At 40.6% G+C, this 27,745-nt stretch overlaps 1 protein-coding gene across 5 annotated transcripts in view; it reads left to right on the top strand.

Annotated features, from left to right (window-relative positions):
• The window catches only part of rabgap1l (RAB GTPase activating protein 1-like), a 138,346-nt gene that overhangs the window by 84,920 nt on the left and 25,681 nt on the right, over positions 1 to 27,745 (top strand). For 4 of the 5 annotated variants that reach the window (XM_078168887.1, XM_033620733.2, XM_078168886.1 and 1 more), the window contains exons 15-19: positions 9,591 to 9,665; positions 11,412 to 11,537; positions 14,412 to 14,555; positions 20,516 to 20,557; positions 26,020 to 26,148. In XM_078168887.1, coding sequence (XP_078025013.1) covers positions 9,591 to 9,665; positions 11,412 to 11,537; positions 14,412 to 14,555; positions 20,516 to 20,557; positions 26,020 to 26,148 — 516 coding nt within the window. Of the gene's footprint in view, positions 1 to 9,590; positions 9,666 to 11,411; positions 11,538 to 14,411; positions 14,556 to 20,515; positions 20,558 to 21,326; positions 25,045 to 26,019; positions 26,149 to 27,745 lie in introns of those variants that run through there. The other variant, XM_078168888.1, reaches the window with a different exon arrangement.

Genomic DNA, 27,745 nt, shown 5'->3' with positions numbered 1-27,745 from the left:
ATGAATGAGGAAAAGTAAGTGCTCTAAGGAGAGGGTCCCAGTGGACTCACATCCTGAGGTAATTATCTGTGAAGACACACGGTACATTTTATTCAGACAAAAGCCAAGGTCAGCACTACTGTACTGTATTAAAGCCAGTCTTAATCTCTGTCACTGTCCTCCTCTTAGGTGGTCTGCAGCTGTGAACTCAACCAAGACAGTTTATTATGCACAGGCGTCTTTGCATTGCCCCACAGTATATCCAATGACTCTATCACAAAGAGAAAAAACTAAATGTGAAATTAGCATGTAGGCTTTTAATAAGTAATCGAATAGTCAAAAAAGGGATACTCATATGAGCAGGTTACCCAAGCTCTGCAGCTACAGAGTTCTCAGAAAGTAGCATCTTCAGAAAATATCCCTCAATACTTTTCACCACCTATGAAGTTTGTTCAGTAACAGCAGAGATTTGGCAGACACTCATCAATCTGTTAACACTTCATCACCACTTCACTCAAGTCTGGACAGCCAGAGGTCACAGACAACTACTTTATAATAAAACATCTTTGCTTGCTAGAAACACAAACTTTTAACCACGGAGATAAATACAGCGGGAACAGCTTTTAGTGGTCATGGTTACAGCGATCAACAGCTCATATATGGATCAAACAGCAGAATAATTCCTAAACAAATACTGTTAAAATAATTCCACTTACGGTCTTCAGTGTGGGGTTTTTGTACATGACAACATATGGAAACTTTTTTTTTTTTTTTAAACTACAGTTCTTTTGTTTTTCTTTGCTCCATGATACAGCACTTTGCCTCGCGGTAGCTTGTCTGCTTCCAGCTGGCTAACTAAGGCTGGTGCTGCGTGCACACTGAAATCAAGATTTTCTCTCAATAAAAAATGTAGTCTCCTCAAAACTTAGGACAAACTGCCAAAACGAGCCAAGGAAATGTAGCAGCTAAACTTAATGTTCCTCAGGCTACCTTGTGCAGTCTACTCCAAGAACAAGAAACAGCCTGTGCTGATAGTGATGGAGACAAAAAACAAATGCTCATATGGAGAACACCTGTGTTTTGAAGCAGCTCTCGCCAAGTGGATTGATAATGCCTGGTCACATAAAGCTTCCATAATCTCTATGTTATGAAATAGGTGTATTTTAAAACAGTCAATAAAATTTGTGATGTCCGACAAGCTGTTGGAGTAAGCATGGAGCCCACACTGTAACTAACTGCACTCCCTGAAGAAATATTATCATATTTTTGGAACAATAAAACAGTGATTCCAGAGAGAAGCAGACAGAGGGGTCTACAGTCTGTGTTTGAAGGATATATCCAGGATGTCAAACTGACTCAGCAGCAACAACAGGTTAAAAAGACAAAGATAGTTAGAAGCTAAAGCCGAACTATAGGCTACAGATCACAGTGTAAAAGTGAACCACCACATCACTGCTGATCGCCACAGCAAACCGTATCAGCAAAGTTTCCCTGCTTCCCTTCACTGGTTCCTGTACAGCAGGGTCTGTCTTTTTTTCACTGTTATAATCATTAAAAAGCAAAAGCAGCATGTGTATACATTCAGTAGGCTATATCTTGAGTAGCTAGCTAGCTAACCCTACACTTTCCACGGTCTGATTTTGGTTTTGGAACAGGGAAGAAACCTATATCTTTTTCCAACCTCTCCAGGTAACGAGTATCATTAATACACGACGTGCCCCAGACACAACATTTAGCTCCAAATCCACAAAACCAGCCTGAAAATGAAGGAACTCTGAAACGACTGCATTAGAGTCAACGGAGCACAGCTGTGCTGTTGTCAGACCCTGGTCTGAGCCAGCCTGATGCTACACTATGATTGGCCAGGCTGCGTCTTGGGGTGGGACTTAGTGAAGGGTCCATTTTGTTACTTCACATTTATGTAATAGATATACAAATATATAAAATATTATGTGAGGAATTTCACCCGGATAGACACGATCACTATAAGAGGTTTCCTCTTTAATAGTATGTTTAATAGCAACTTGATTATGAAACCCAACCCCTAATAACATAATACAAAAGCAATTTCTTGAACATGCAAAATTTGTCAAATAAAGCCAATACATAATGCAATAAAGAACAACTATAACTCAATAAATTTAATTACAATTACTGAAAAATAAAGTATATGTCTTGAACAGATCCAAAAATCAATCTGTATATACATTATAGACATTTTTGGCCCATCCAAACACGCCCACATTTACTCTCTCACTAATATTATGTGATATACACTTAGTGGTTTACTTTATGGTCTGCAGTAAATTGAGATGTCTGAGTGTTTCATCACTGACAGGTAAATTGTCTCTCAGCTGTAATTTCCGCCTCTATTATTGCTAACAGAAAATAGTGTTAATGCCATTTTTTATTCCATTTGAGGGCACTTTATATAGAATACAGACACTCAACTATATAGTGCACTAAAAATAGTGTCCGCTCCTTTTAACAGGGAGAAATTACAGACACAGCCCTCGTCAGTTTTCTCTGTGATCACATGCAGATCACTTTCACCTGTATGTGACCTGTCATGTCATCAGGTATGTTGATGGACGCATATGTGGCTGGTGAATTGCAAGAAGTGATGATACTAAAATGTTTATGGATAGAGAAAAGACCTGCATGCCAAGAGAGAAACTTAAGATACAAAAAAACCTTTGTCTTTTGTCTATCTATAAGAAAAAATAACATTAACTGAAAAAGTAGATAGTGAGATAAAAGAGCAATATTCTTCATTAGGCCATCATTTTATAAGTTCCAATTAACAGTAATTCAGTGGTATAAGCTTGCATTCAGTAATTATCTAATGAACAGAGACCTGTGAGCGTAAAGCTAAATAAGATGTAAAAAGTGCATTGAGGGTATACAATAACATAAACATGGATATCACAGAAGTGTTTTGTTTATTAATTAAAATCAAATATAGATTTAGAACGATGAAGTAGAACTTTTGCTCCTTTGTATTTTCCTGGCGCTGCAGAAGTAGAGTATGGCCGGTCAGCGCTCTGGGAGAACCTGTCAGGAAGGGTTAGCATCCAGTCTGGACCCAACTAGGTCAGTGGCGAGCCAGCCTTCATTTGTATGCAAATCCATGTAGATTTGCTGCTGATAAGGTTGGTTGGATCTTGAGGCATGAGTGGGTTACAGGCACAGAGAATCCAGGACAAAGTTTCTATTCATCTTCATATTCTACTCAGTAATAAGCCTGGAGTCTTTTGTTTTCTAACCTTTATTCTCCGGGGAAGGTCACCTGAGCTCCGTGCTCTTTCTCAGTGATAATTTGCTTCATTTTCCTAATGCTCCACTCAGTCACACTTCGAGCTAACCTGTACAACCTCAGACATCTACTGGTGGTCAGTCAGAAAGCCTGCCGGAGCTGTCACGGGTTGGCTGCCTCATTCAAGACACAAGACTCTTGACAGCAGGTTTTCAGTGAGAGGGGAGCTTTATCCTTCTAAACCTGTGTCTCTCAGATAAATGGATAGAGTGAATATCAGCTATATTTCCATGGAAACGAAAGTTAAACAAAGCGGAGGAAAAAGGCAAACATGATAACGCCTCATCAACCAGGCTAATGTTGCATATCACAGTGATCACTAAGTGTTTCCATGCACACATTATTCAGGATACTAGTTCATGTCCTGGTGACTGCCGTCCGGATCAGCTCTGTGTATACTTGTATGCCAGTCGGGTTTGTAGGAATAAGAATTTGCCCTGCTGAATCCATTCTTTCCTGAAGCTGACATTTGATCTACAAAAGTGAGAAACTGTACACTGAGCAAGTAATGAATCACAAAAAAATGATATTGCCATGGAAACAGAACTCAGGCTGCAAGGTCTTAACAGACAAAGCTTTAATATTCTTACATGTCCAATCATCTCTGTCAGTACTTCATCAACAGTTTATGAATAGGATTCTCTTGTGGCCCTGCGTTCGGCCTGCCAACCCTGAACCGCAACATCCCCAGTTCTCCTCCAGCTGTGGATGTTTGGTGCATGTCATTCCCTGTCTCTCTCTGCCCTGATTTCCTGTTATCTCTTTACTGTTGTATTACTAATAAGAGCATGCCATGCCTAAAAAAACACCTTAAAAATTAGGTTTTATCAGGGCGCACAGTAGCTCACCTGGTAGAGCTGGTGCCGCATGTACAAAGGCTGCGTCCTTGCCACAGTGGCCCCAGATTCAGTCCCGACCTGCAGCCCTTTGCTGCATGTTGCCTCCTCTCTCTCCTCCTTTCATCAATGTGCAAAAGCACACACAATTTTTACGCTACAATATTTCATCTGTGGTCTTAATGACTAGGGGTGGGCGATATGGCCCTAAAATAATATCACGATATTTCAGAGTATTTTTGCAATAACGATATTCTTGACGATATGTAAAATAAATAAAAAAAGATGTATTATTAATTTAAGAAAATAGAATTGCAACAAAATAAGTGATACACTTTTACATGTTAATGTAACGGTTTGCCTTCAATATTGAAAAAATGATCTCTCATTTCTTTAGTTTGTAAACAACAGTAACTCAGAGTGAGATTCAGATTCCTTATATAACATTAATAATACAACAAAATGCAGTTTTTTGTCGAGCAGCGTAACATAGGTTTACATTATCAAAGGTTTATGACACATTGACTTCATGAGACCGACTCCTGTGTGCGCAAGGTGAGAGAGGTCAAGGAGAGACACTGTGCTGCTGCCAGAGGAGCTGCTGAATGAGTTCACTCTGAGCAGTAACTCCCTAAAAGAGTCTGAGAAGTCTGGGGCTGTTCATGAAACATTCAGGACACCCAGGCCTAAAGACGCTCGCCACAGTTTAATCCACACTACTGAAGCCTTTCCTTTTTTTTTTGGAACCACCGCGGATTCTGTGATTATTTCGCTTACAGCCATGCTTGTTGTTGTCGTGGGTAACAGTATGATTTCAATGTCAACAAATCAAAATATCGCGAGTATCGCAATATGAATTTTTTTATATGATATTGAAAATTACATTTTTGTTTCTACACCACTTGACTTATAATACCCAGGTTTTCTAACAATATTGCGATGATAATTCGGTCTTTCTTTTATCGCTGGCACAGTATCCCTCTCAACTATTTTCCAAATCTTTTAATTAATACATTCAGTGAGACACTTCTCCAGAGTGAAGTGTTCACATATTCATTAATTTGCTCAGCAACCGTGACATGATCACCGATCTTCCAATTGGCTGTTGCAGGATGCTAAGGACTTTCACATTCTCTAAATACTGTCTAGCTTTTGAAGGAACAATACCTGAAAGAATGCTCAAGGATTATAGGTGATACTGGTAAATGGATATGCATTTGTGCAGCCCCTCTCTAGTCCACTAAAGATGCTTTTGCAAATTCACCCATTCACATACCATACAAGGTGCTGCCTGCTGCTTAGCTTGACCCTTTAAATGCATACACCAGTCTGCCAAGGATCCTTACATGAGGAGTGGAGGAGACAGGGATCGAAGCACCAGTCTTACGATAAGTGGACGACCCATTCTACCACCTCAGCCACAGCTGCCCCCAGTTTTTAGTAATAAGAAAACCCACACATTCTTTGTGGCTTTCACTGAATGATTATTAGCACAATTGGACAGTCTTAAAGGTCTCCGAAGTTTAACACATTTAACAGAAGATGAAAAAACCTGTGCTCATTGGTTATGAAAGACTAGGCATATACTGTAGATGCTAATAATCCACCCCTCTGAGCCTATTATCTGCTCAGGCTAACAAATTTAGATTTCACCCACCAGGACCTCCCCCATCCATCTGTCAGCGTGCACTTCTCCCAGCCGAGTTGGGGACATGTGAATGCCACACTCCATCAAGCATGTCAGCTTGTAGATTACACTGCAGACAGCTCCACAAGACTTCTCCATTACCTCCACATCAAACCCCAAATTAGCTGAACAGATCAGCAGTGAAGCTCTGGATGTCCACACTCATTTTTCAAGCATGGAAAAGGGGGCGAGAATATTTTAACCCGACGTGCGGGGGTTTGACTGCAGTCGAAGTTAATACGTCCATCAAAGAGTGAGCATCCTGCCAAAATATCTGTGAGGAAGATATTGAACAGTTACCAGCTGAATCATTTCAAGAAGCTCTCGATCAGGGCGGAACTAAACACATAACATTTAAAGATGATATTAAATTGTGTGTTTCATTAAACTCCACACACTGTGTGTATAACTGCCCCAGCATTTGTACAGGGGAATATGATTACAGCTTATCTATTCTACGTTGTTTGTGTTCATGCTCAGCTCTGGTGCTGCTGACCTCTCAAGCATGTTAAGCTGTGAGGACATTAGTTTTGCGCACCAGCTGATATGTAGAAGTCAGGTGAGGTGGTTCACCTGCCCTGTTTGATGCCCCACTTAACTCTGATGCCTCCCATTTAGGCGGGCATTGGATTTACAACAGTTTACTGTCAGTGACGATGTATGTTTCTTCCAGCCTGTATGTCTTGCAGGGATGTTGCCAGGTAAGAGTTGAAAAAAAAAAAAACAAGTGTAGGTCGAATGGTTTTAGATGCCTTTGCCTCTCCCTGGATCCTTGTTTACACTGTGAAAAGGCCTGTCTGTCTGCTCATTAGCATGATTGGTGGCATGTGTCAACACGACTGTTTTGAGACAGCGCCTCTCCCTGAACGGTCATCTGAAGGTTACTCTCCTTGGTCAGTCTCCCATACTTTAAGGATGGAACCAGCCAAGTTTCTTGCATGGGACAGGCCACCACTTCCCTTACTATTGCTGTGGAGAGATGTTGTTTGTGTTGTTTTTTGTGGCATGACATGAGTTTCTTTGCCTTGCTGTTGGTTTGTCAATGACAGCTCGACTCTGTGGTGAGTGACACATCCTTGTTATGTTGCATTGGTGCCATGATAGTGAGAACACAATATTTTCATAACAAAGTTTCAAATGACAGTGTGAAAGGAGTCTTTCATTATTATGAATTGGCACCTGAATCTGAAGCTCCCTTTAACTTTACGGAGCTTTATTGTTTAGCTGTCATGCCTGTAACTTTACTGTTTTGGTTCATTCTCACCACTCTCATACTGTTGTTTACGGCTGCAGTGGGCAGCTGTTTTCAGTGAACAAGCTCACTGTAGACTACCTGCTCAGCACCAAACAGCAAAATAGCTGGTGAAAATACTGGAGTATTTAGCAGCTCAAGAGTAACATATTTCCCTCAGGAGTTGGTAGAGACCAAAACAGAGTTCAAATAGAGTTAATGTGGCCTGAAATGTCAAGTTCACAACTTCTTTCCCCTGCCCCCAAATAGCTGGATAAATGTGCTATTGCAGGTTTAAGGCTACAGAGCCTGTTGTAAAAATTAAATCAAAGCTTGCACTTAATTGTGAATGGTTATATGCTGTTCTCTCAGCAGAGGCAGCACCCTTGTCACTCTGCTCTTGAAAGTCAACATTAAAGGTGGCAATGTACGTAAAGATAAGATTCATAATTACTGCTACACTTATCGTTAGAAGGTCAGTTCCTTAAAGTGGCCATATAATTTTGGTGTTATGTTATTAGACACGAGGACTTACCTCAGCATTTACAGAATAGATGCCTCATAAAGTGAGAAAAAGTGACAGAAGAAAGAGGTTGGCACTGGCAAAGAGAAAAAACAAAGACAGAGCGAGACAGTCCCAAGGGATATTCTTCTGAAACAAGAAAAAACGCTGGTATTGGTCTCTTAGGGAATGTCCTCTGAATGTGCAGATGCTCTAGATCAACAAGGCGCTAAGCATGTAAGATCAAATGGTGTAGAGATGACTTGTTCCTGACTCTGAAAAGGAAGCCGGAATTCCTGAGTGTACTAAAAATATTATCATAACACGTGGTCACAAGAAACACAGTTTTCATGATGACTGAACAATAGCTAATCACTGTTCTGTATCTGTGTTTGTGCTGTTATAACCAACATCACACAAGTAACTATAGCAGCATTATTAAACGCTTCATGCAGCAGTTAAATTGACTGTTAAACCAAAGTCTGACACTCCCTGTCCACCCTTAACACTGAAGTGCAAGATATTAAATCCCCTGGCTGCTCCAGTGCAGTTGGTTATTGACTGGTGTAACTGTATTACACTGTGGTTGAACTGTGCAGTCCCTTAGTGTGAATGTTTCTTGCTGTGTAAGACAAGGAGGTGAGAAAGTATTCAGGGTGCCTTGCTGGGTAAATAATAGGTTTAAAAAAAAACGATGATGGTGATCACATGACTCCCAGAGTTTAAGGGCAGCAATCATTATGTTTCCTGCCCTACATGAAACTGCTTACAAAAAGGTCGGTGGGTTATCTTGAGTAACTGGGTAATGATTTCTGGAAAGAGACATTGCTTTTGAGTTGTTTTTAATGTATGTTTTTGGCACTGAAAGCGCCACAAGCGGAGTGCCTTCTAGTTCCATTATATCAGAGAGAAGGCAGACATATCTATAGCTGATATCTCCAACACTCTGCAACTCGCACAAAAACGAGCTTGACTGATAAATAGCACTACAGGTACGAGGAAAAAATATGTGTTTTATGCCTCTGTGCCTGCGACAGCTGTGGCTGGAGGCATTATTTTTTTCAAGTTGTCAGTTTGTCCATTCTCGTGAATGTGATATCTCACAAAGCCCTTGAGGTAATTTCTGTAAATTTAGCTCAAACGTCTACATAGAGTCAACAAATCGATAGGATTTTGGTGGGCCAGGTCAGAGTCACTATGACCTCATCAGTCTCGTTCCTTTGAACACTGTATCTCAAGAACACCTTGAGGGATTTTTTTTTTTTTTTTTTTCCAAATTTGGCACAAACATCCATGTGAGTCAACGAACTGATTAGATTTTGGTAGGCAGAGGTCAAAAGTCAAAGTCACTGTGACCTCATCTGTCTCATTCCTTTGAACACAGTATCTCAAGAACACCTTGAGGGAATTTTTTCAAATTTGGCACAAATGTCTGCTTGGTACTTAGAATGAACTGACTAGATTTCAGTGGTCAAAGGTCACTGTGACCTCACAAAACACTTTTTTGACCATGACCCAAGACTTCATACGCTATGACAAAATTTCCCACAAATGTCTAATAGGAAATAATGACAAAGTGATAAAATTTTATATTCAAAAGGTCAAAGGTCAGCTTTACTGTAACATTCTAATGTTATGCATTTCATTTTCATTTTCCTGGTTGTTACTTGATGTCGTATCTCAGGAACAGAAGGGGAGACATTTAGTCGGATACTGAATTGGTGACACTAATCTTGTGTGCCCACCTTAAAACTGTGCTGATATAATAGATCATCTGTGCTGCTGGGGGGAAGATGTGTGAAGCATCCATGTTTTCACAGACATGGACAAAAACTGCAACCTCGCATAAAACAGCGGCAGGAATTCCAGTTGAAATATGGTTTACTGTACCTTTAAGTGAAGTAAAAATATGGAAAAATGGAGGTTTTAATTTACAGCATTAATTTATACATTTGAAACAATGTCAGTGACCTCTGATGTCTCGCTGATAGAATAACCAAACAGAATTTTCCCCCTCTCTCTTTTTCTCCCTTTCGCAGGCCTACTCTGTCTATGATGAGGAAATTGGTTATTGCCAGGGTCAATCGTTCCTCGCTGCTGTTCTCCTGCTGCATGTAAGTTCACTTGTCACTCATCCATCTACTGAGCCTGCCATCTCATGGTCAAGATGATGCACCATGTAGACGAATACATAGATACAAGACATACACACATGCATACAAACTGGTTTTAACGTAACACATACTCGACAACAACATTGGTAAAGCGTATAAGCAAAACTATTACATTTACCTCTTTAACATTTACAGAAAAACTTGCTTCTTTTGCTTCTCCTTTGCTCCATTCTTGCAAAATAAAAACTCTTGGAATGTTACCTTGATGCCAGAGACAGACAGTCAAACAAATTATGACAAGATCAACACTTCAACAAAGAAAAAATGTCAGCATTGAGCAGCTGCACCTATACCTCCCTGCATCTATAGAAGCCAAGACTGCTAGCTTGTGCTAGGTGTAATAAAGCAGAGCCGAGACAACATAAGAGAGTAAATGGAGGCTGAGAGGGAGACAGAAAGAACGTCCCTGGCTGACTGCTGGAATGAAAACACTTCATAGCAGAATGATATGGATGAATAGAGCGAGTGAGAGAGTGCGAAAGAAGGTGAGGGCATGAGACAGAGTCATGGCAGAATATGAGAAGTGAGAAAAGGATAGGCAGAACACTCATTCACTCTCTCACACATTTATTGTCAAGGTCACCGCCAGAGACACATCTCTTAAAGAACTCCTGCTCTTTATACCCCTTCTTAAACATGTTTGAATGTTGTTTAGTGTTTCTTGTCCGATCAAAATGTGTCGCAACATGTAAAATGCGTCTAAAATTTTTATTTGGAAAGGTGTTAAAAGACAGATGGAGGAGAGACAGAGGAGTAGACACATGGAGGCGGGAGTCCCAAGTGGAGGAGGAAGTTTGGTTGAAGTCCAAATTACAAGGGCAGCAGAGGTTAAAGTGGGGGGAAGACGGAGGATGAGTGAAGAAGGGAAGGGAGGTCAGGGGAAGGTGGGGTGAGGAAAGATGGTAGGAGAGTCATAGAGGAGAGGTAGTTTGGTGAAGACACATTATGATGTGCAGAGGAAAGGAGACAGGAGTGCAGGAGGAAAACAGGAGGAAGTTATGGAGGAGGAGGCTGTAAAGGTGAGAGGAGGAGGGGGAGAGATAAAGGGGACAGCAGCAGTAAAAGAAAGAGAGGTTGTACAGGAGGAGAAGGCAGACGGGTTATAGAGGAAGAAGAGGAAGAAGGGAGAGGTTATAGAGGAGATGTCAGGAATATTAATAGGGGTTCAGGTTTACCTGCAGGAGCCCATTCAGCCCCAAACACATACTGTCACTCTGATTAAATATCACCTCACTGTGTGTGTGTGTGTGTGTGTGTGTGTGTGTGTGTGTGTGTGTGTGTGTGTGTGTGAGGAGAAAGAAACCCATAAACCCACACAGATACACACAGTTTTAAGCTTTCTCTCATGCCTCTTATCTTCACTCATCCAAGCAACACACACTAAAACACAGAGAGACAATGAAGCGCTCAGATGAAAACATATTTTTTGCACAACTTGCACACTCAAACACTGAAAGTATGTCCCTTCATCTTCTTCCTCTGTTCTTTGGGCTTTGTCAAATAACGCTGGATAATAAAATGTGTCTTTTCCTTGTCTTGAAGACTGCGTGATCACCAAATGTCTTGTGGAGATTCAAACAAAATGTCCTGCTTTCCTTTGTGGCAACAGATGTACATTTTGGACAGTCAGCTGTTCAGAGCTTGAGTTCATGTTGCTGTAGTTTATCGTTCTCCGTGTGGTTTCAGATGCCAGAGGAACAAGCCTTCTGTGTGTTGGTGAAAATCATGTATGAGTACGGCCTCAGAGCTCTCTACAAAAACAACTTTGAGGATCTCCACTGCAAGTTCTACCAGCTGGAGAGGCTGATGCAGGTTAGTAATCCAATACTGTGTAATATCTGGAATGTAATGGCTTGTATTGCATTACAGTGGAAAGACATGCTGAGGAGATGACCCTCAGTGGATGGACGGACAGTTGGGAGGGGCTGTGAATAGTATTTACTCATACTGAATTTCCAGCAAAATTTTTTCTTTAAATAATAATTTGTAAGAAATCGTGTTTTAATTGTGATTTCTTTTGGAAAAGACTCCTGCACGCTAATTTGCAAAAACAATGATTTTTTTGCTGCTGCAACGTTTCAGTGACTAGACCTTCATCAGGCAAAGTCACCGAAATGTTGCAGCAGCATTAAACTCATTATTTTTTGCAAGTTAGACAGTGTGCGGGAGTCTTCTCTACAAGTTTTATTCTTCTCGTCCCTTTCCTACGCACCTGTTTGAAAATAGATGTGAGAAGTATTCATTTATTTTATTTGTGATTTCATCATAGATGATGGCTCAGAATACTACAGTACCCATGAGCCTTGGCTGCTGTTGCCATGGAGATGAAGCCACTCAGGGGCGTGAATCAAAGTGCCACTGAATTAAAAATATAGTTAGTTTTAGTTGTAGTAGCCCTGTGATAGTCTGGCAACTTGTCTGGGGTGTACTGTCAGCTGGGAGCCCCCTCGTGACCCTGAATAGAATAAGATGTTACAGATAATGGATGGATGGATGGATGGATGGATGGATGGATAGTTACTGTTGCTGATTTAATTTTGTATTTAAAAACTGTAATAAAGGACATACACATTCCAGTGTCCAATAAAATGGGTGCTGGACTAAAGAAATGTGTAATGTTTTAAGCGAGCGACTCTTCCACACACTTCTAATAAACAACATAAAGTCGCCATGATGCCTATACAAGTCATATGACATATCATACCTGTTTCAAAAGTGTTGCAAATATTATCCTATATTGACAATGAATTTAAAACCAAATTGATTTAAGCTGCAGATCGTGTTTTGAGCATAATCCTTAGCCTTCTCTTGGATGTTTCTTGCCAAAATGCACCTTAACACTTGTAGTTTACCTTCTTACCACGCAGTTGTTAAAATTTTGTACTGACGATTGAATTGGGAGAGGTCCATGGCGACCCAAGCCATTGAAGTGCTTTAGCTGTGAGTGACATAACATGGTTTATGGGAAAAATTAATGGGAATTTGACTTCCGCAGCCAGGTGCTCCTGAAATAGCTTCTCACACAGTTGTAAGCCACTATCAGTTTGTCCATTTATCTCTGTTTCGTTTATTTATTTGTTCATCACATTTTTTGTAGTTGAAGAAATGATAAATCTCACCACTTAACATCAGAAATGTGAATGTTTTGGCCTGGCAATGGGAAGGAAACCACACCTACAGCTCAAAGTCAAAATATTAATCAGTCAGTTTGTCAACATAAGTTTACAAGTTTAAATGATATGAAATTCACCTCACATATTCAGCTATCCTTGTTGTACAAAGTAGTCCTGAGGATCATTAAATTACACTAGATTTGATTTCCAACATTTTTACTTTCTTGAGAATGAAGGTCCCTTGGGCTGTTTCGTTTAATTAATGATTGAATGCAGACTTTGTGCTTTTACTTTTACTCGGTGCCACTAAAAAGAAGCCACTAGCAGACAGTGCAAATAGCCTGACAAAATGTTTTTGCATTTCCCATAAAAGCAAGGAAAGTTTGATCATATTCAAATATGTAGAGCATGTTACCAGCGATTGCATCATCTGTGGGGGACGGGGTGTTTGTTGTTGCCTTGTTGACTCGTTTCTGGTCACATAATGTAATAGAACATAAAAAGAATCGCTTCTAAGTCTGTGTGTGTGTGTGTGTGTGTGTGTGTGTGTGTGTGTGTGTGTGTGAGTGAGTGTGACATGTAGTCTCTGTAGGCTCAACACTATTCTTTCTGTCTGTTGAGGTTGAGGCTGATGATCCTGTTGCTGGTTAAGTCCCATCCCACTCAGGTATTACAGCGTAAATCCACTCACTGAGTAGAGTTTAATTTAGCCCTGAAATCCATCCTGACGCTGCTCACAGTCATCTCTTAGCATCGAGGTCAACTCGGTTAGCATCGACCAAATGTGCTCAATGTAAGGATGTTAGCATTGACTGCTAATTATTAGCGTACAGGTGGGAGCTCACTATCTGATCCAGTCAGGTGTCGTGTGGCACGGTAAGTGTTGGCTGCCAAAGTGGATTACTATCTGGCTGATTGAATCCTTTATTCACTGTACATGCATGGACGCTAAGACACACATGCAGATTTTATACTTGAAAGCTACAGCTGTATTTTTTTCCTCATGTGGTCAGTCATATTGTACCAAAACAAACATTGAAATAGATGACCTTGAACAAAAACATCATGAGGGAAGAAAATAATAAGTGAAAGAAAAGAACAACTGTAATGAATGAAGTACACAGAATAGTATAATAACATCAGCAATGTTGAGTTCTGGTGTTCATACGCTTTGTATATTTTATAAAACAGTTTGCTCAACAACTGTAGAATCACTTGCTGTCATTACAGATTTCTTAATGTCAGATTTTGTGAATATATTGCTTGTTTTCCTCTTTATGTATTTACTGGAAGTTTAATAATGTGTGCAGTATGTGAATAATGTCTGACTGTTAGGCAGTTGGGATGCAATACTGATTTGTGTTCTGTGCCTTTTTCAACTTTTCCTTTTGTTCTTGGGTCTCTCTTGAAAGAGATTATCATCTCAGTACGACGGCCTGATTTAATAAAGGATGAGTAAAAATGAAATAATGTAAAATTGAAATGACAAATAGAGCAACGTCTTTCTGTTCTTGTAAGCGCTGTTTCATCTCACAAGTTTCTCTTCTTCCCTCTCTTCTATCTGCTCCCACAGGAACAGTTTCCAGACCTGTGGTCCCACTTCCAGGAGCTCAACCTGGAGGCACACATGTATGCCTCTCAGTGGTTCCTCACCCTCTTCACTGCCAAGTTCCCCCTGTGCATGGTTTTCCACATCACTGACCTGCTGCTCTGTGAGGTACAGTTTGTCTCTCTGCGCTACTTTTTACTGGGATTATATGGAGAGTGATTTGCTTTACAGCGTCCAGAGTCCAGTGAGGGGAGGGTCAACCTTCTAGAAAGATGAGGAGAAGTGGCAGAGGTTACTGGGATGTTAGGAGGGAATATGGCAACCATTAAAGTAGGAGGAAGGAGAGATAAAAGGAAAAGGGGAAAGAGAAGAGGGGAGGAAGGAGCAGATGGTTCAACTGTGCAGTGCTTCTACTGACCAGCTATCAGTGGTCAAGGGCACTTAAGGCAAAGCTGCACCAGCACCAGCACTGATCCATCTGCATGCTGCTCTTTGGTTTGATCTAGTATCTTCTCGAGTCAATAGCGTTGCCCTGATCAGGCTTTTAAAGGCTGATACAATCATTGATTTAATGTCATTAGGACCACTTGACCAGATACTAATCACTGCTTGGTTCTTGTTTCTGAGCCATTTTCACAGAAAGCTCCTCTGAAGAGACCTTCTTCCAAAACCCCATAGTTTATATCATGTGTGTCACTCATAGACTTGCTATTTAAAATTGGCGTAATGATAAAAATAATAAGATTATATCTTTTTGAAAAAAATCTGTAGTGTTTTGCAACCTCTTTTTGAAGTTCAAAATTCTGGAGGAGTGTATTTCACTTCAGATCACAGAGGGGCTGAATAATCAAGATGATGAAAGTCAAATTTTTTGCAAAACACATACACCTCTGTTAAAACAGTGTATGTGCTCTTACTGCCCTGTCATTAGACGCCATGTGACTTTAAATGACTGCTTAAAATCGCATTGTGACATGTCGGCATACAGGGTAGGATACAGAACTCAAAAATATTTAAAAACGGTCACGGGTGAAACTGTATTTCTTTTGTCATAGTATGCTTACATGTGTAAATAGTGTAAATACACTTTAGTCCTCAAAATCATTTTTATGGTACTACTTTACTAAAGAAATAACATTGTGCATAAATTTATGTAAACACTCAATGCAAGTGCAGAGAGTAAATTAAAGGCAAAAAGGCAAGAAATACAGTATAAGTAGTGCTAGAAACATTTTTTTCCCTAGATCTGAGCACCAGCATTTTTTTTTAATGGGACTAGTCACTGACTGTCTGAAACAAACCCCATGTTCCAACGTGAGCTAGTTCATAAGTGTATCTGGTACCAAAGAGATGAGATTGATGATCCACACCTCAGTTTTTGTTGCTTTGGCAGTATTAACTGATGTGCCGCTTTATGATTTGGAGGCTCAGGTGATGGGAGAAACAGAGCATTGAGCACCTGCTGGTGAGTCAGATCAGGTGGCAGGTGAAGCTGCCAGACAGACATGGTGAGGCCAAATGTGTAATGAGGGTGCACTGGGAGTGTCTGTCTACGGCGGAGGTGGAACCATGCAGCTGCGTTCTAATTGAAAATAAATATTGTGTTTGGAGTGTGGAAACTTAAAGCAACAAGGGGGCAAAAACAGAGCCTTGAGGAGCACCAACATGAGCAGATGACGATGAGGCATTACCCGTAACAACAGCTTGAGTTCTTTCAGAGAGATCTTGGTTCAAGGTCAACCAGATCCAGTCCTCCAGGTGACTCAGCAAAATAGCATCAAATGCTGCACAAGAAGCACAAGAACATATTATCTATCATTACTTTATAGAGTTATATGTCACTCTTATGTTTGCGTGTACAAAAGAACGAGAGAACGGTGATGGATTTCTTTTTAAATATTTGTCCTGCTATGAAAAGTTTCATTATATAAAACATCAAAAGTCAAATGCCCTATTTGTTTCCTCTCCCCTCCACATCCCTCCCTCCCCCTCTCTGTCTTCCTATTGGCCCCAGGCAGAACAATTAAAAGTTTCCCAGGTCTTTCTCACCCAATGAGCCGCATGATGAGAATCTGCTCGTTAAACCAGAATTCTCATCTCCTGCATCCCTCTCTGTCTTCCCTCCTCTTGTTGGCTCTCTCCATCATGTCCCCCCTCTTCATTGCGTCCTTTCTCCTTCATCTTTCTTTTCCCTTGTTTTCTCTGTCATTTCTCTATTTTCTTGCCATTTCTTTAACATTTTTGCTGAATGTTTTCTTTCCTCAACTGTTTTTATTCATTGAGTCAGTCTTACATTTGTTTACCTGGTAGTGTGTCTATCGTTTTCTTTGGTCTTTTCTCTTATCTTTTTCCTCTCTTTATATATTTTTCTGTATTAGCTTGCCTTATTTGCTATTTATTCATATATATATATATATACAGTACAGGCCAAAAGTTTGGACACACTTTCTCATTCAATGCGTTTTCTTTATTTTCATGACTATTTACATTGTAGATTCTCACTGAAGGCATCAAAACTATGAATGAACACATGTGGAGTTATGTACTTAACAAAAAAAGGTGAAATAACTGAAAACATGTTTTATATTCTAGTTTCTTCAAAATAGCCACCCTTTGCTCTGATTACTGCTTTGCACACTCTTGGCATTCTCTCCATGAGCTTCAAGAGGTAGTCACCTGAAATGGTTTTCCAACAGTCTTGAAGGAGTTCCCAGAGGTGTTTAGCACTTGTTGGCCCCTTTGCCTTCACTCTGCGGTCCAGCTCACCCCAAACCATCTCGATTGGGTTCAGGTCCGGTGACTGTGGAGGCCAGGTCATCTGCCGCAGCACTCCATCACTCTCCTTCTTGGTCAAATAGCCCTTACACAGCCTGGAGGTGTGTTTGGGGTCATTGTCCTGTTGAAAAATAAATGATCGTCCAACTAAACGCAAACCGGATGGGATGGCATAAGGAATCTATTGATACCAACCTTGTCATGCTAGCTTGTCAGAAAGAGGGCTCAGTAATGCTCCAAAATTAGGCTAAATTTGGCGAGGGAATAACTGGCATGGCTATAGCAGCTTTTTTGTTGCTGTGGGACTCTTTTTTTGAAACTTGACCTTACTGTATAAAATAACCTCTTGTGACCTCCAGGATAATTACAGACTCGTGAAAATTTACAGCCACAAACAATTATACCTATGTATGGCTTTCAGAGGTATACTGACAAAAAAGGGGGTTCTTAGCTGTTTCAAGAACAGACGTGCTCAACATCTAATCACCGAAAAATGCAATCCTTACAAACATTTTCATATCCTCCTGAGACCCTGTGTCCTTGTATGAGGACATCACATTTTGAGTTTACTTGATCTTATACTTCATTCTACTTAACTTAGACCTGTTGTCGTTGTTCCTGGACACCTTTTTGTGCCATCTAGTGGTAGTAAGAGCACAATACACTAATCCATGTAACAAACAAGGTGGCAACCATCTCTGCCAAGTCAGTCTGCAGCCGATCCAGACACAAAAGTGGACAATGATCACATTTAATGGTTGAAACTTGTTTTTTTTTTATGATTAATAATGTTTGTAGTTTAATATGGCAACAGATTTAGACTTTATGATCATCTTGTTCGAGGACATTGGGACTTTATTGTTGTCTTGTTAAAGGACGTTGGGACTTTATTATTGTTTCATTTGAGGACATTGGGACTTAATTATTGTTGACGATGTTTGGTTTTTTATACTTATCAGATCCCACTGATCCCAAATAGCTGGGTTAAAATAAAAATGCATACTAAACAAAAGTTCAGCTCTCAGGAGTATATTTCACAAGTTTTTGATGCCAAACCACAGGAGGGTTATTTTCTGAGGTCTTCATGTGGTATTTTGGAGAGATTTTTGGCCATTTTTATCAGTTCTTGAGTGGTAAAAATGATTCAATTTAGCACCATATCTGTATGACAAATGTATCAACCCAAAGAATTGCTGCAGCAACTTGAGACATAATTGAGCATGGGAATGGTCATGATGGACTTTCATCATAATGTCCTAAGCGCTTATACATGCTAAACTTCAAAAGTTTGCGTCTAACCAAAGCACAATGATTATGACATATTTATGACTAGAAAAACTTGACACAGTGCTGAGCTACATCGTAAAATAATCTTCAGGTTCCCTGCTTCAGATGTATACCAAATCTATGTGTATATACTGTTGACCTGTTATCTCCCCCTAAAGATCCTCTGCCCTTCCCAACCCTCACTCTTCAGGCCTATTGCCTTGTCATCTTCTCAGTCTGTGTCATGATATCCCCCCTTTCTGCATGTTTATCTCTCTCTTTCCCCATGAATCTGTCTTGCTCTGATACACACACACACTGAGATTACCTTCCTGTCTCTCACACACACCTTTGATCCTGCCTCGGCACTGTAGCACCATCTTGAGGTCTACAAAGATAGGTGTGCGTGAAGGCAGAGCTCCCCCTCTCTTTTCGCTTTCTCCTGTTATTTTTAGAGCTGTCCAGATATTTTTAGCTCTGTGTTGCCATGTGAACTGGTTGTCACGGAGACCAAGGAGACGGGTGTTCCCATGCAGAGCTGACATCAGCTTTACATTTTCTTTCTTTCTCTGTCAAAATCAGAGCCATTGTGTGGACAAAAGAGGAAGAAAAAAACGTGTCGTCACAGCATTAATGTACATTATATATCAGTGAATGGAGACAAATCCTCTTAACAAAAATAATCAGTGTTTCATATTGCAACATTTTATATGTAGCATGAAACAAAGTAAACTTAGTTTGATCTGTTTCCCTCCATCAGGGTTCCTTCAGGCTTTAGTTACCTTTACATTTACATTTAATTATTGTACAGACAAACTTAAACTGCAGCACTTCACAATATTGACTGAAATGAATGGCTGAAGAGCAATAAACAGTCTAAGCAAGATACATGATACAATAAATTCAATGTTACTGAATTTTATGATGCTGAGTGAGCCTTTTTGACTAAATGTTAGTGAATTAATTGTGATACATTATTAGAATTGAAATAGTCAGTAGTTTTAGAATTAGATATAACCTGCAAAGAGTCATTTTCTGGGCCTGGAAAAAGTCATGGAAATAGTAAAAAATCATTGAAAGTTTTTTTTTTTTTGAAAGTCATTTAATTTTGTTGTGTGTAATGACATTGTTACAGTAATCTCTTGTGGATAATCTTCCATGTATTGTAACATAACAGCAAATTTATTTTTTGTAGCTGTCAACACAGTGTTGCTCTTATATGGGTTGTTATGTGACAATATTTTGTTTACCATCACGGATACTGTCTCCCCATGTTCCATCTCTTCCTTCATCTATGACAGCTTCCTGAAATTGTTTGAGCACTTTTAATCTGATGTTTAAAAATGTGGAACAAGTAGGGAAAGAAAAAAAAGGGTCCTTGAAAAGTATGAAATCTTGTTCATGAAAATGTGGTGGAATCCTGCATCTTTAAAGTTGTGTTTTCTCAGGACTTTACTCTTTATACCATATTTTTTCTCTTTTCTTGCCCTTCCCTTGCCATTTTAACACCTACTCTGCTGTTTAGCTTCTTTTAAATGTTATTAGAGGTTGTATATATTAGGTATTGAAGGCTTTCATTTTACTGCAGATATTTTTTGCCTTGTCTGTTCATTGAAGTTGTTGATAAAAGTTGTAATAGTACAGTATTAATTACCAAAAGTCCATTCATTTCTTATTAACACAGCAACATCAGTCTGCAGCAGTGTTTCCTCTCACTGTACACTGACGAACTGTACATTCTGATGTCAGTATGGGTGGAGGTGGGGAAACTTCTTTGCGCGGGATGCATTAAAATCAAATTTAGGAGAGAAATTAAAACTCTCTCCTAAGCAGTAGTGAGGACAAGAAATGCTCAACACTTTGGTAGCTTTGGCGCTAACTCTCACAGGTTGACTGAATTATCCATTGCAATCTGCCAACGTGTAAAGCTGCAAAGTACAGCTATAAATTGTTATAAATTTCCTTAAGTTTCCAGTGTCAGTGTATCAGAAATAGATACTCTGATGTGCTGAAAACCTGCTGACACACATGAACATAATTTTGCCTCTACTCATTTCTGTATTTACAAGTTCTCTTCTCTCTTCCAGGGTCTGAATATCATCTTCAATGTAGCCTTGGCCCTGCTCAAGGTTAGTGCTCACTTTTCATTCATTCATTTCACTATAACTAACTGTTTAAATTCACTTAACCAACAAATCAGTTTTCATGTCAAAAATCCCATTTCTTTTTAACTGACCCAAATTGTGTTTATTGTTGGATCCACTTTGCTTCAATAAAAGGAAAACTAAATATTGCTTATATGATAATGTAACAATTCTGTTTTGTGCACCAAAGACAAACCCCTCTGGATACATAAAAAGCAGATCTTTACATTGTTGTGGCGTTTTTGGACATAAATTGCACATAAAAATACAAAAAATGAAGATGGTAGTAACACACAGATGTTCTGAGTGGTTTATTAGAGCTGTTATTAGTGAATATTACCACAGAGTGCACAGCATGATTGTGCAAAAGCAGCATTAACAAAGTTTGTTTGTTGGAATTTCTTGCCCCCTAGTGCTCAGATCAGAAACTGCATCTGGAAGTGAGGAGGCTGATTTGTCCTCAAAGACAAATAACACAAATGTGTGAAGACTCATTATGTTAAACATCATTTTGAATGTGATGCAGTTTGAGTCACAACAGCAAGAGAAACCTTTAAAGTTATGATTATACAATTATGTCGTAGCATATGTTTAGAGCAGTGTATGAATTGAATACATTTAAATAATGTTAATAAGTAGCACCCACGCCGCCCTCAGCTGATGTTATTAGCCCCATACAGCTACATTTTTAGCATTAGAATACAGTTATGGGTGCAGTCAGAGTTTCCATACAGTTTCCTTTTTTAAAAGTTTTTTTTTTTTTTTAAGGTTTTTTTTTTTTTTTTTTAATTGGAATGTGGTTTAATGAAGACTTCCAGGCACAAATGCCAAACAATCAATAAACAGACATAAAGTAAATACACATACGATTAAAAACAAACTCGAACAAATATTGCAGTTTAATTTAAAATCAATTATGACTCTTTTTATTATTAAAAAAAGAAACTTTCTAGATTAAAAAAGAACATGTTGCAAAAAAAAAATAAACCTCACAAAAAAACAATTGATGCCTCTATTTTAAATGTAGTTAAAGAAAAGTAAAGGAAATATTGGCTTGTTTTTGTTTTTTCGTTTTTAATATGATCAAACAGAATGATTTTGCCATCAGAGCACAACGGTTTAGAATTACTAGTTGTTGTGTTATCAGATCTGTTTGTGGCGGGATGGATCGATGAGTATCAATAATGACTGTGTCATATTGCATGTCAGCTGTTCAATGTGGACATTAATTTGATGGGACAGTCCTTGTGGAAGTCATGCTGAAACTTAAAGAACGCCCTGTGGTGAAGAACAGGCTTTTTTGTCTCATCATATATGTAATGCCTTGGTACCTAAAATTAAAATAGTAAATAAATAAAATTAGCTTCAGTTTAATTTTATATTTCATTTCAGATTTTTTTTTTACAAATGAAGTTTGACAGAGAAATTTATTTCCTGTAGACAAAACCTAATATTTAGACATCTAGCTAATGGACACCAGGGGAAACAGCTATTTTTTTTCCTAGTAATTCTCAGCTGCCATTCACATTATACACAGTTAGAAGGCAGTAACTATAAGTAATCGTACTATCAAGTGGTTTACTGCTCACTTTCCTTCACCTTATTCTGCCAGTCCCTGAAAAACATCATGGCTGCTTATAAAACCTAAAGTAAAACACATGTATCACTTAATTATTAAAAGGAAAATGGAGGCTGCCAATATACGTTATTATATATTATACCCCTGTTTGGAGAGGAAAGGTGTTTGTTTAGTTTTTCTTGGTCCTCCAATCATCTAATAAGCAACAGAAAAATAGCCAAGTTAAAATATAATTAGGCATGCCCCAGTCCTCCAATATTAATAATTTGCCAATACTGTGTTCTGATCCAGTATTTGTTTTTTTGTACATAAAACAGCTGCAAACAGGCCATTAAAACTGTTAAAGTCAGACCAATTTTACAGACTGGCTCAGGATATTAATAATAATAACAAACATACTAAGTGTTTTTGCTTTTCCACAGTAATGCAGCTACACTTAGGCTTTCCTCTCCAAATGATTCACATGGGTGGTTTTAAAAAGCCGCTCTACTCTATATCTTAGCAATAATAATGTATTCTGTGTGTCAGACGGAGAGAGATGTAGTGCATGCGATGGTCGGGAATGGAGAACAAATGAGGATGTGAGGAGGGTGGAAGGGGCTTCCACTGCCTGCCTCTCATTGGCCAGGCATGACGGCATTCTCCCCCGAGGCTCCTTCCTCCCTCCTGCATCCATCCCGCTCCTCTCTCCGCTCTCATCACCCCTCCCTCCATCTGTGCTCACCTCCCTCCCTCTCCTGCTTAGCAGTCGCCATCCACATCACAACAGGAGCATAAGCTATAGTGTTAGCAATTTGGACCTGGAGGAGAAACGCTCTGTGTTTTTGTTTTGTCTTTTACATTTTTTTCCCTCTTCATCTTTACCTCCTGTGGATGCCTGCTTGGAGCTTCTTCTCTTCCTCAGTTTTTCATTCTCGGTCTTCTTTACCTCCTATTCCTCTACCTCCGCCTTCTCCTCTTCATGTTGGCTTGCTGTGCATTTCTCCAACACGCTACCTCTGTCTACCACCCAGACCTCTGCAATGGAGCCGCCCCTGCTAGCTGCTAGCCGTTAGCATAACAAAGAGAAAGTGAGGGGTAGAGAAAGCAGGGAAGGCTGAGAGAGAGTGGAAAAGAGAGAGGTGGTGGACAGGAAACACTGTGTGGTTTCTCTGCTTTGCCTCACCCCAGCTGCTGGCCGGAACCATCACTCCTGATAGCACAACAACTTACACACTCAGGCAAGCACTCATCCATTTAGCCGTTGTTGTTGAGAGGCAGAAGTGACTTTCCATCCAAAGGAGCTGGCTTCCCATCTGAAGGATCTACTGACCGATACAGACAGGATGCCTGGCTGCTGCTGCTGATGGAAATCTGCCGGAGGGACAAACACTGGAGCCCATGCTGGAGCTGCTGACTGGACTGGACTGCTTTTACCACTGTGTGTGGTTTGGATCTGGTCAGACTTCATATCAGAGGGTTATATCTGTGAAGAGGACCAGCAAATATACAGAGAGGCTATCGTGACACACTCTCTTTTTTTTTTTTTTTTTTTTTTAACCCCTTTCCAAACTCATCTTGTTTTTTCATGCATCACTGGCTTAAATCTGACTCAACGAGTACAGCATCCACTCAGCCATAAACAAACACAAATGCATCCGCATCTCCTGAAGGCAGGAAAGTGCCATACCGCCATGCAAACAGACCACATCTCGTCTGCTTCTGCCATGTCGTCAGCACCGCCTGCTCAGGCTTAGACTGGGGCTCTTCAGATAAAAAAGATTCATGCTGTTATTTCAGGCCATTCTACATTTCAAAGAAAGCTAAAATCCTGTCAGCTTCATACCCGGTCCGGCCTCCCGTTTGAAAACCGGATAAAAACGTATTGAGTGCTTTGATGTGTCATCTCACACGCGCCGAGCCTCAAGTGTTAAGGCCACTCAGCTGCACAGACTGAGAGAGATTTTCTCACCGTCTTTGAAGTCTTAACAACGGAGGAATAATAAAAAAAGGTGGAGTACTTATTCATCGCTGCTGTTTGCCAGAGCGGCGGCCCACGTGTTGAGCAGCTTTGTTGCTAGGCAACGGCGTACTGGATTGGAATTGGTTGGGGGAGTTTGGCACAGGAAGATGAGAGTGGGTAGTGTGACTGGATTTCAAAGTGAGTCTGGCAGGTAGCTGGAAGACTCAGCATTATGCCGAAAGCAGCGTCAATACATCGATTTCTGACTGTTATTTTGTCGCACCTTGTGGCCGTTACTGGGCTCTGACAGTGGTACAAGCTGAGTGGCCTCCACTGACGTTTGTCCACTTGTCCAAATTCTGTGGTGCCTAGATGAACTGGAGCAATCTCAACGTTGCATGCCTCGGACGCCTGGACTGTCTCTGCTGAGTTGCTGTGTGTTCCTTTACGGGTCGGCGTCCTGAGCATCAGTCTGTTGTGACACTGCCTCATGTGGCGTTATCAACTTCCCTCCTCAGATGGTCAGTCACCTTGTTCACCAGGACTCAGCCCATTTGGCTAGACAGTGACCTCAACACCAATCTCGGCTCACCTAAGTTGAACACACTCTGCTCCTAGTCCACTCCTCCTCCAAGTCCAAGAAACATACTAGGACGTTCGGACGACACGCTGGAGTCATCTGCCACCCTGGCCCCGGAGCGGGACCGCCCCTCTCCCTCACCCTGCCCCACCCCGCCACCATCTCCACCACCCTCCCCTCCGCCCTCTCCTCCACCTATACCTGCGTTGACCCCACATCTGCCCCTACCAGCAGTGCGCAGGGCGGTGGAGGACGGAGAGAATAAGGGGGAAGAGAGGGCGCACAGCAGTCAGGCCTCAGCGGACTCATACTGCAGGGTGATGGGTCTCCTTGGGATGGGACACCGGCTGTTTGTCCCTAAGCTGCTTGCGGTGAGAGAGAGGGGGGGACTGGAAAACATGCTGGATAAATGAAACTAAACATGAAGGGATGGTCAGGTGTAGAGTTAAAAAGAAGTGGTTGTTAGTTTGACTTGTGTTGATGAAAAGAGCTACTGATGAGGACAGAAAATCGAAAAAGAAACTTCATACATTGACATTGTTTGAAGTAGAAGCTTGCGCATTTTGCTGTGGACTTTTCTGTTCGTCACATTGGATAAATATTCCAGAAAATTGCCTAAAATGTTACTTACAAAAGAGGGCTAGCCCATATGCTTTCGGCCATACACTGTGAATCTCGCATGAGTAGTTTCATATGGAAAACTTATACAAGAACAATGCAAATACCAACTCAAATAGGGACACCTGTCCTTACTGTGTCATATTCTTGCTATTCAAATTTGATCTTTGAGTAACAGTTGATCAGCCATGTACAGTACATATAATAATGTCTCTGGATACATTCTTTTGACAGTGCATCCTCGCACCACAAGATGGTGTTAATTGATTGTTATTGACCGATACACTCTGCACTAGTTGGGGCTTTTGTGTGTGGTATCTTGATATTAGTTTTCAATGGAGGGGAGTGCTTTCAAACAACTTACATCCTGTCAGTGCCCGCTGCTGTATCCTGTATGCTCACGCCACCTTGCAAGACAGTAATGGATCTGGCAGTGGTTCTGGGCAGACTGTTGTTTTCTTTGTTTTGCATTTTAGGTGTTAAGCTTGTGCTCGCTGAGATTTATATACAATCATATCTCACACATTCAGTGCCACAGCACCTTTAAGGATCCTGTTAGAGAGACGCCTGAAATATCCCTGAATATCTGATGGAAACCAGCAATTGTAGACAATAAGCTGTTGGAGATTACTCTGTGTTCTGTATGTCTGACTCTTTATGACCATCCATGTCTATCTGTCTCCACCACCACCTCTCCTCTCCTCCCACCTCTTCATGTCTCTCTCCAGACGTCTAAAGAGGACCTCCTGCAGGCGGACTTCGAAGGGGCTCTGAAGTTCTTCAGAGTCCAGCTCCCTAAACGCTACAGAGCTGCAGAGAACGCCCGCAGGCTTATGGAGCAGGCCTGCAACATCAAGGTAAGGACCTCTGCAGATGAATCTTTATTACTTACTTTTCCTGTATCTTGATTTCACACTTTAACTGTAAAATGTGTGTACAAATGCACACACACATCCTTCCTGGAGTGACTGTGAGATTATTGTATGAGTCCAAGCAACACAATAGGGAATTCCTGTCTTGGCATCTCCCACTGAGACACAAATACCTTTAACCAGAGGGGTCAGAGGTCTTGGAGCACATACAACTTTGGCTGTTAGGGGTACTCTCTACTATCCCTGATTTGTCCATACAACACTGGATCTCAGGGGTTTAGGTTTATTGCTCTTATTGCTGAGGTATTTATTAGGTGTATATTTTTTCTGTCTGTGTGTTTGGTTCCCAGATTTAAGATTACTTGTGTTTTATTTACACTACCTTTTACAGAGATTGGCTGTTAGGTGGGACTGTGGATTTTCTGGGACTTGCTGTTAGGCCTGCACGATTCTTGTCAAAATTTGAATCACACTCAAACAAGAAAACACTTGATAGCAACTGTGATTGTTCCGCAGTAAATAAGTCAACATGTGAATGCAACCTGACGAGCGAGTGAATCGTCAAATCATCTTCATTTAGAAATGAGATTGTTTAGACTTGTGAATCGAGATCAGGTTTTTTTGATTGACTGTGCAGCCCTGTTTCTGTCTTTACTTTTCTTTAAATTTCTTTGTCTCTTCAGGCACGCAGACTGTCACTGCTTTCATATTCTGTTTATTTTAAACAAGCCTAAAATGTAGAAGACATCACTTCATGTGCAGCAGGAAAGGAGCAACCACACAGCGAATGTTTAGAACAGGAAAAGCTTTTATGAACTTGATACACTGCGGGTTGGATCTCTGCTGTGTTAGAGAGGCCTGACAGAGAGGGGAGGAAAATGTCTGGTATCTTTAAAATGGCTATAAACAATATATTATAATTACAGTGCATAAAACAACAGTGTGAGAATTATAACCTGAATTCAAGGCCCTGCTTCTCTTTGTGGAGCTTCATAGTGAGTTTCAGCTCATATTTAGCTGTCCCGTCCATAGTGTTGTTTTCAGCGATAAAGCTCCACTGTACACTACCTTGCCAGCAGTTTGGCTGTATAGTTTAGTTGTGTTGTCTGCCGTTACCCTCTGCAGTGTGCCATGTTACTCATTCGTGCTGTTTCTTCACTCTGTTTTTATTAGTCTGTCTTGTATTTTGTCCTCTATTGGTCTCGACTGCAATCTGACAATAGCAGATAAAAGATGGCTTCCATGGATGGCAGTCATAGTTTTTTCAAAGCTTAACCAGGTTGTGTGGTCACAAAAATTCCCTTACATGCACATACACACACTAACACATGCACACACACACACACACACACACACACACACACACACACACGTTATCATCCTCCTATTGACCTTAATGAGGCTGCTGGCATTTGGGGAATTTGCTGAGGTCACCAGAGACCAAAAGCCGTACACAGTGTATATGCGTGTGTGTGCGTGTGTCTGCAGAGGGTGTTGTGATAGAGGAAGGAAAGAGTCTACTGAGAAAGATGGACGAGATAATCATCCGCCCTCCTCCCTTTCTCTCCCCTGCTCTCTGCCT

Source organism: Epinephelus lanceolatus, chromosome 6, assembly GCF_041903045.1.
Source record: "Epinephelus lanceolatus isolate andai-2023 chromosome 6, ASM4190304v1, whole genome shotgun sequence".
In the NCBI taxonomy this organism is placed as follows: Eukaryota; Metazoa; Chordata; class Actinopteri; order Perciformes; family Serranidae; genus Epinephelus; species Epinephelus lanceolatus.
Note: the sequence above shows the minus strand (reverse complement) of the source record. Positions and strands in the feature narration are given on the sequence as shown.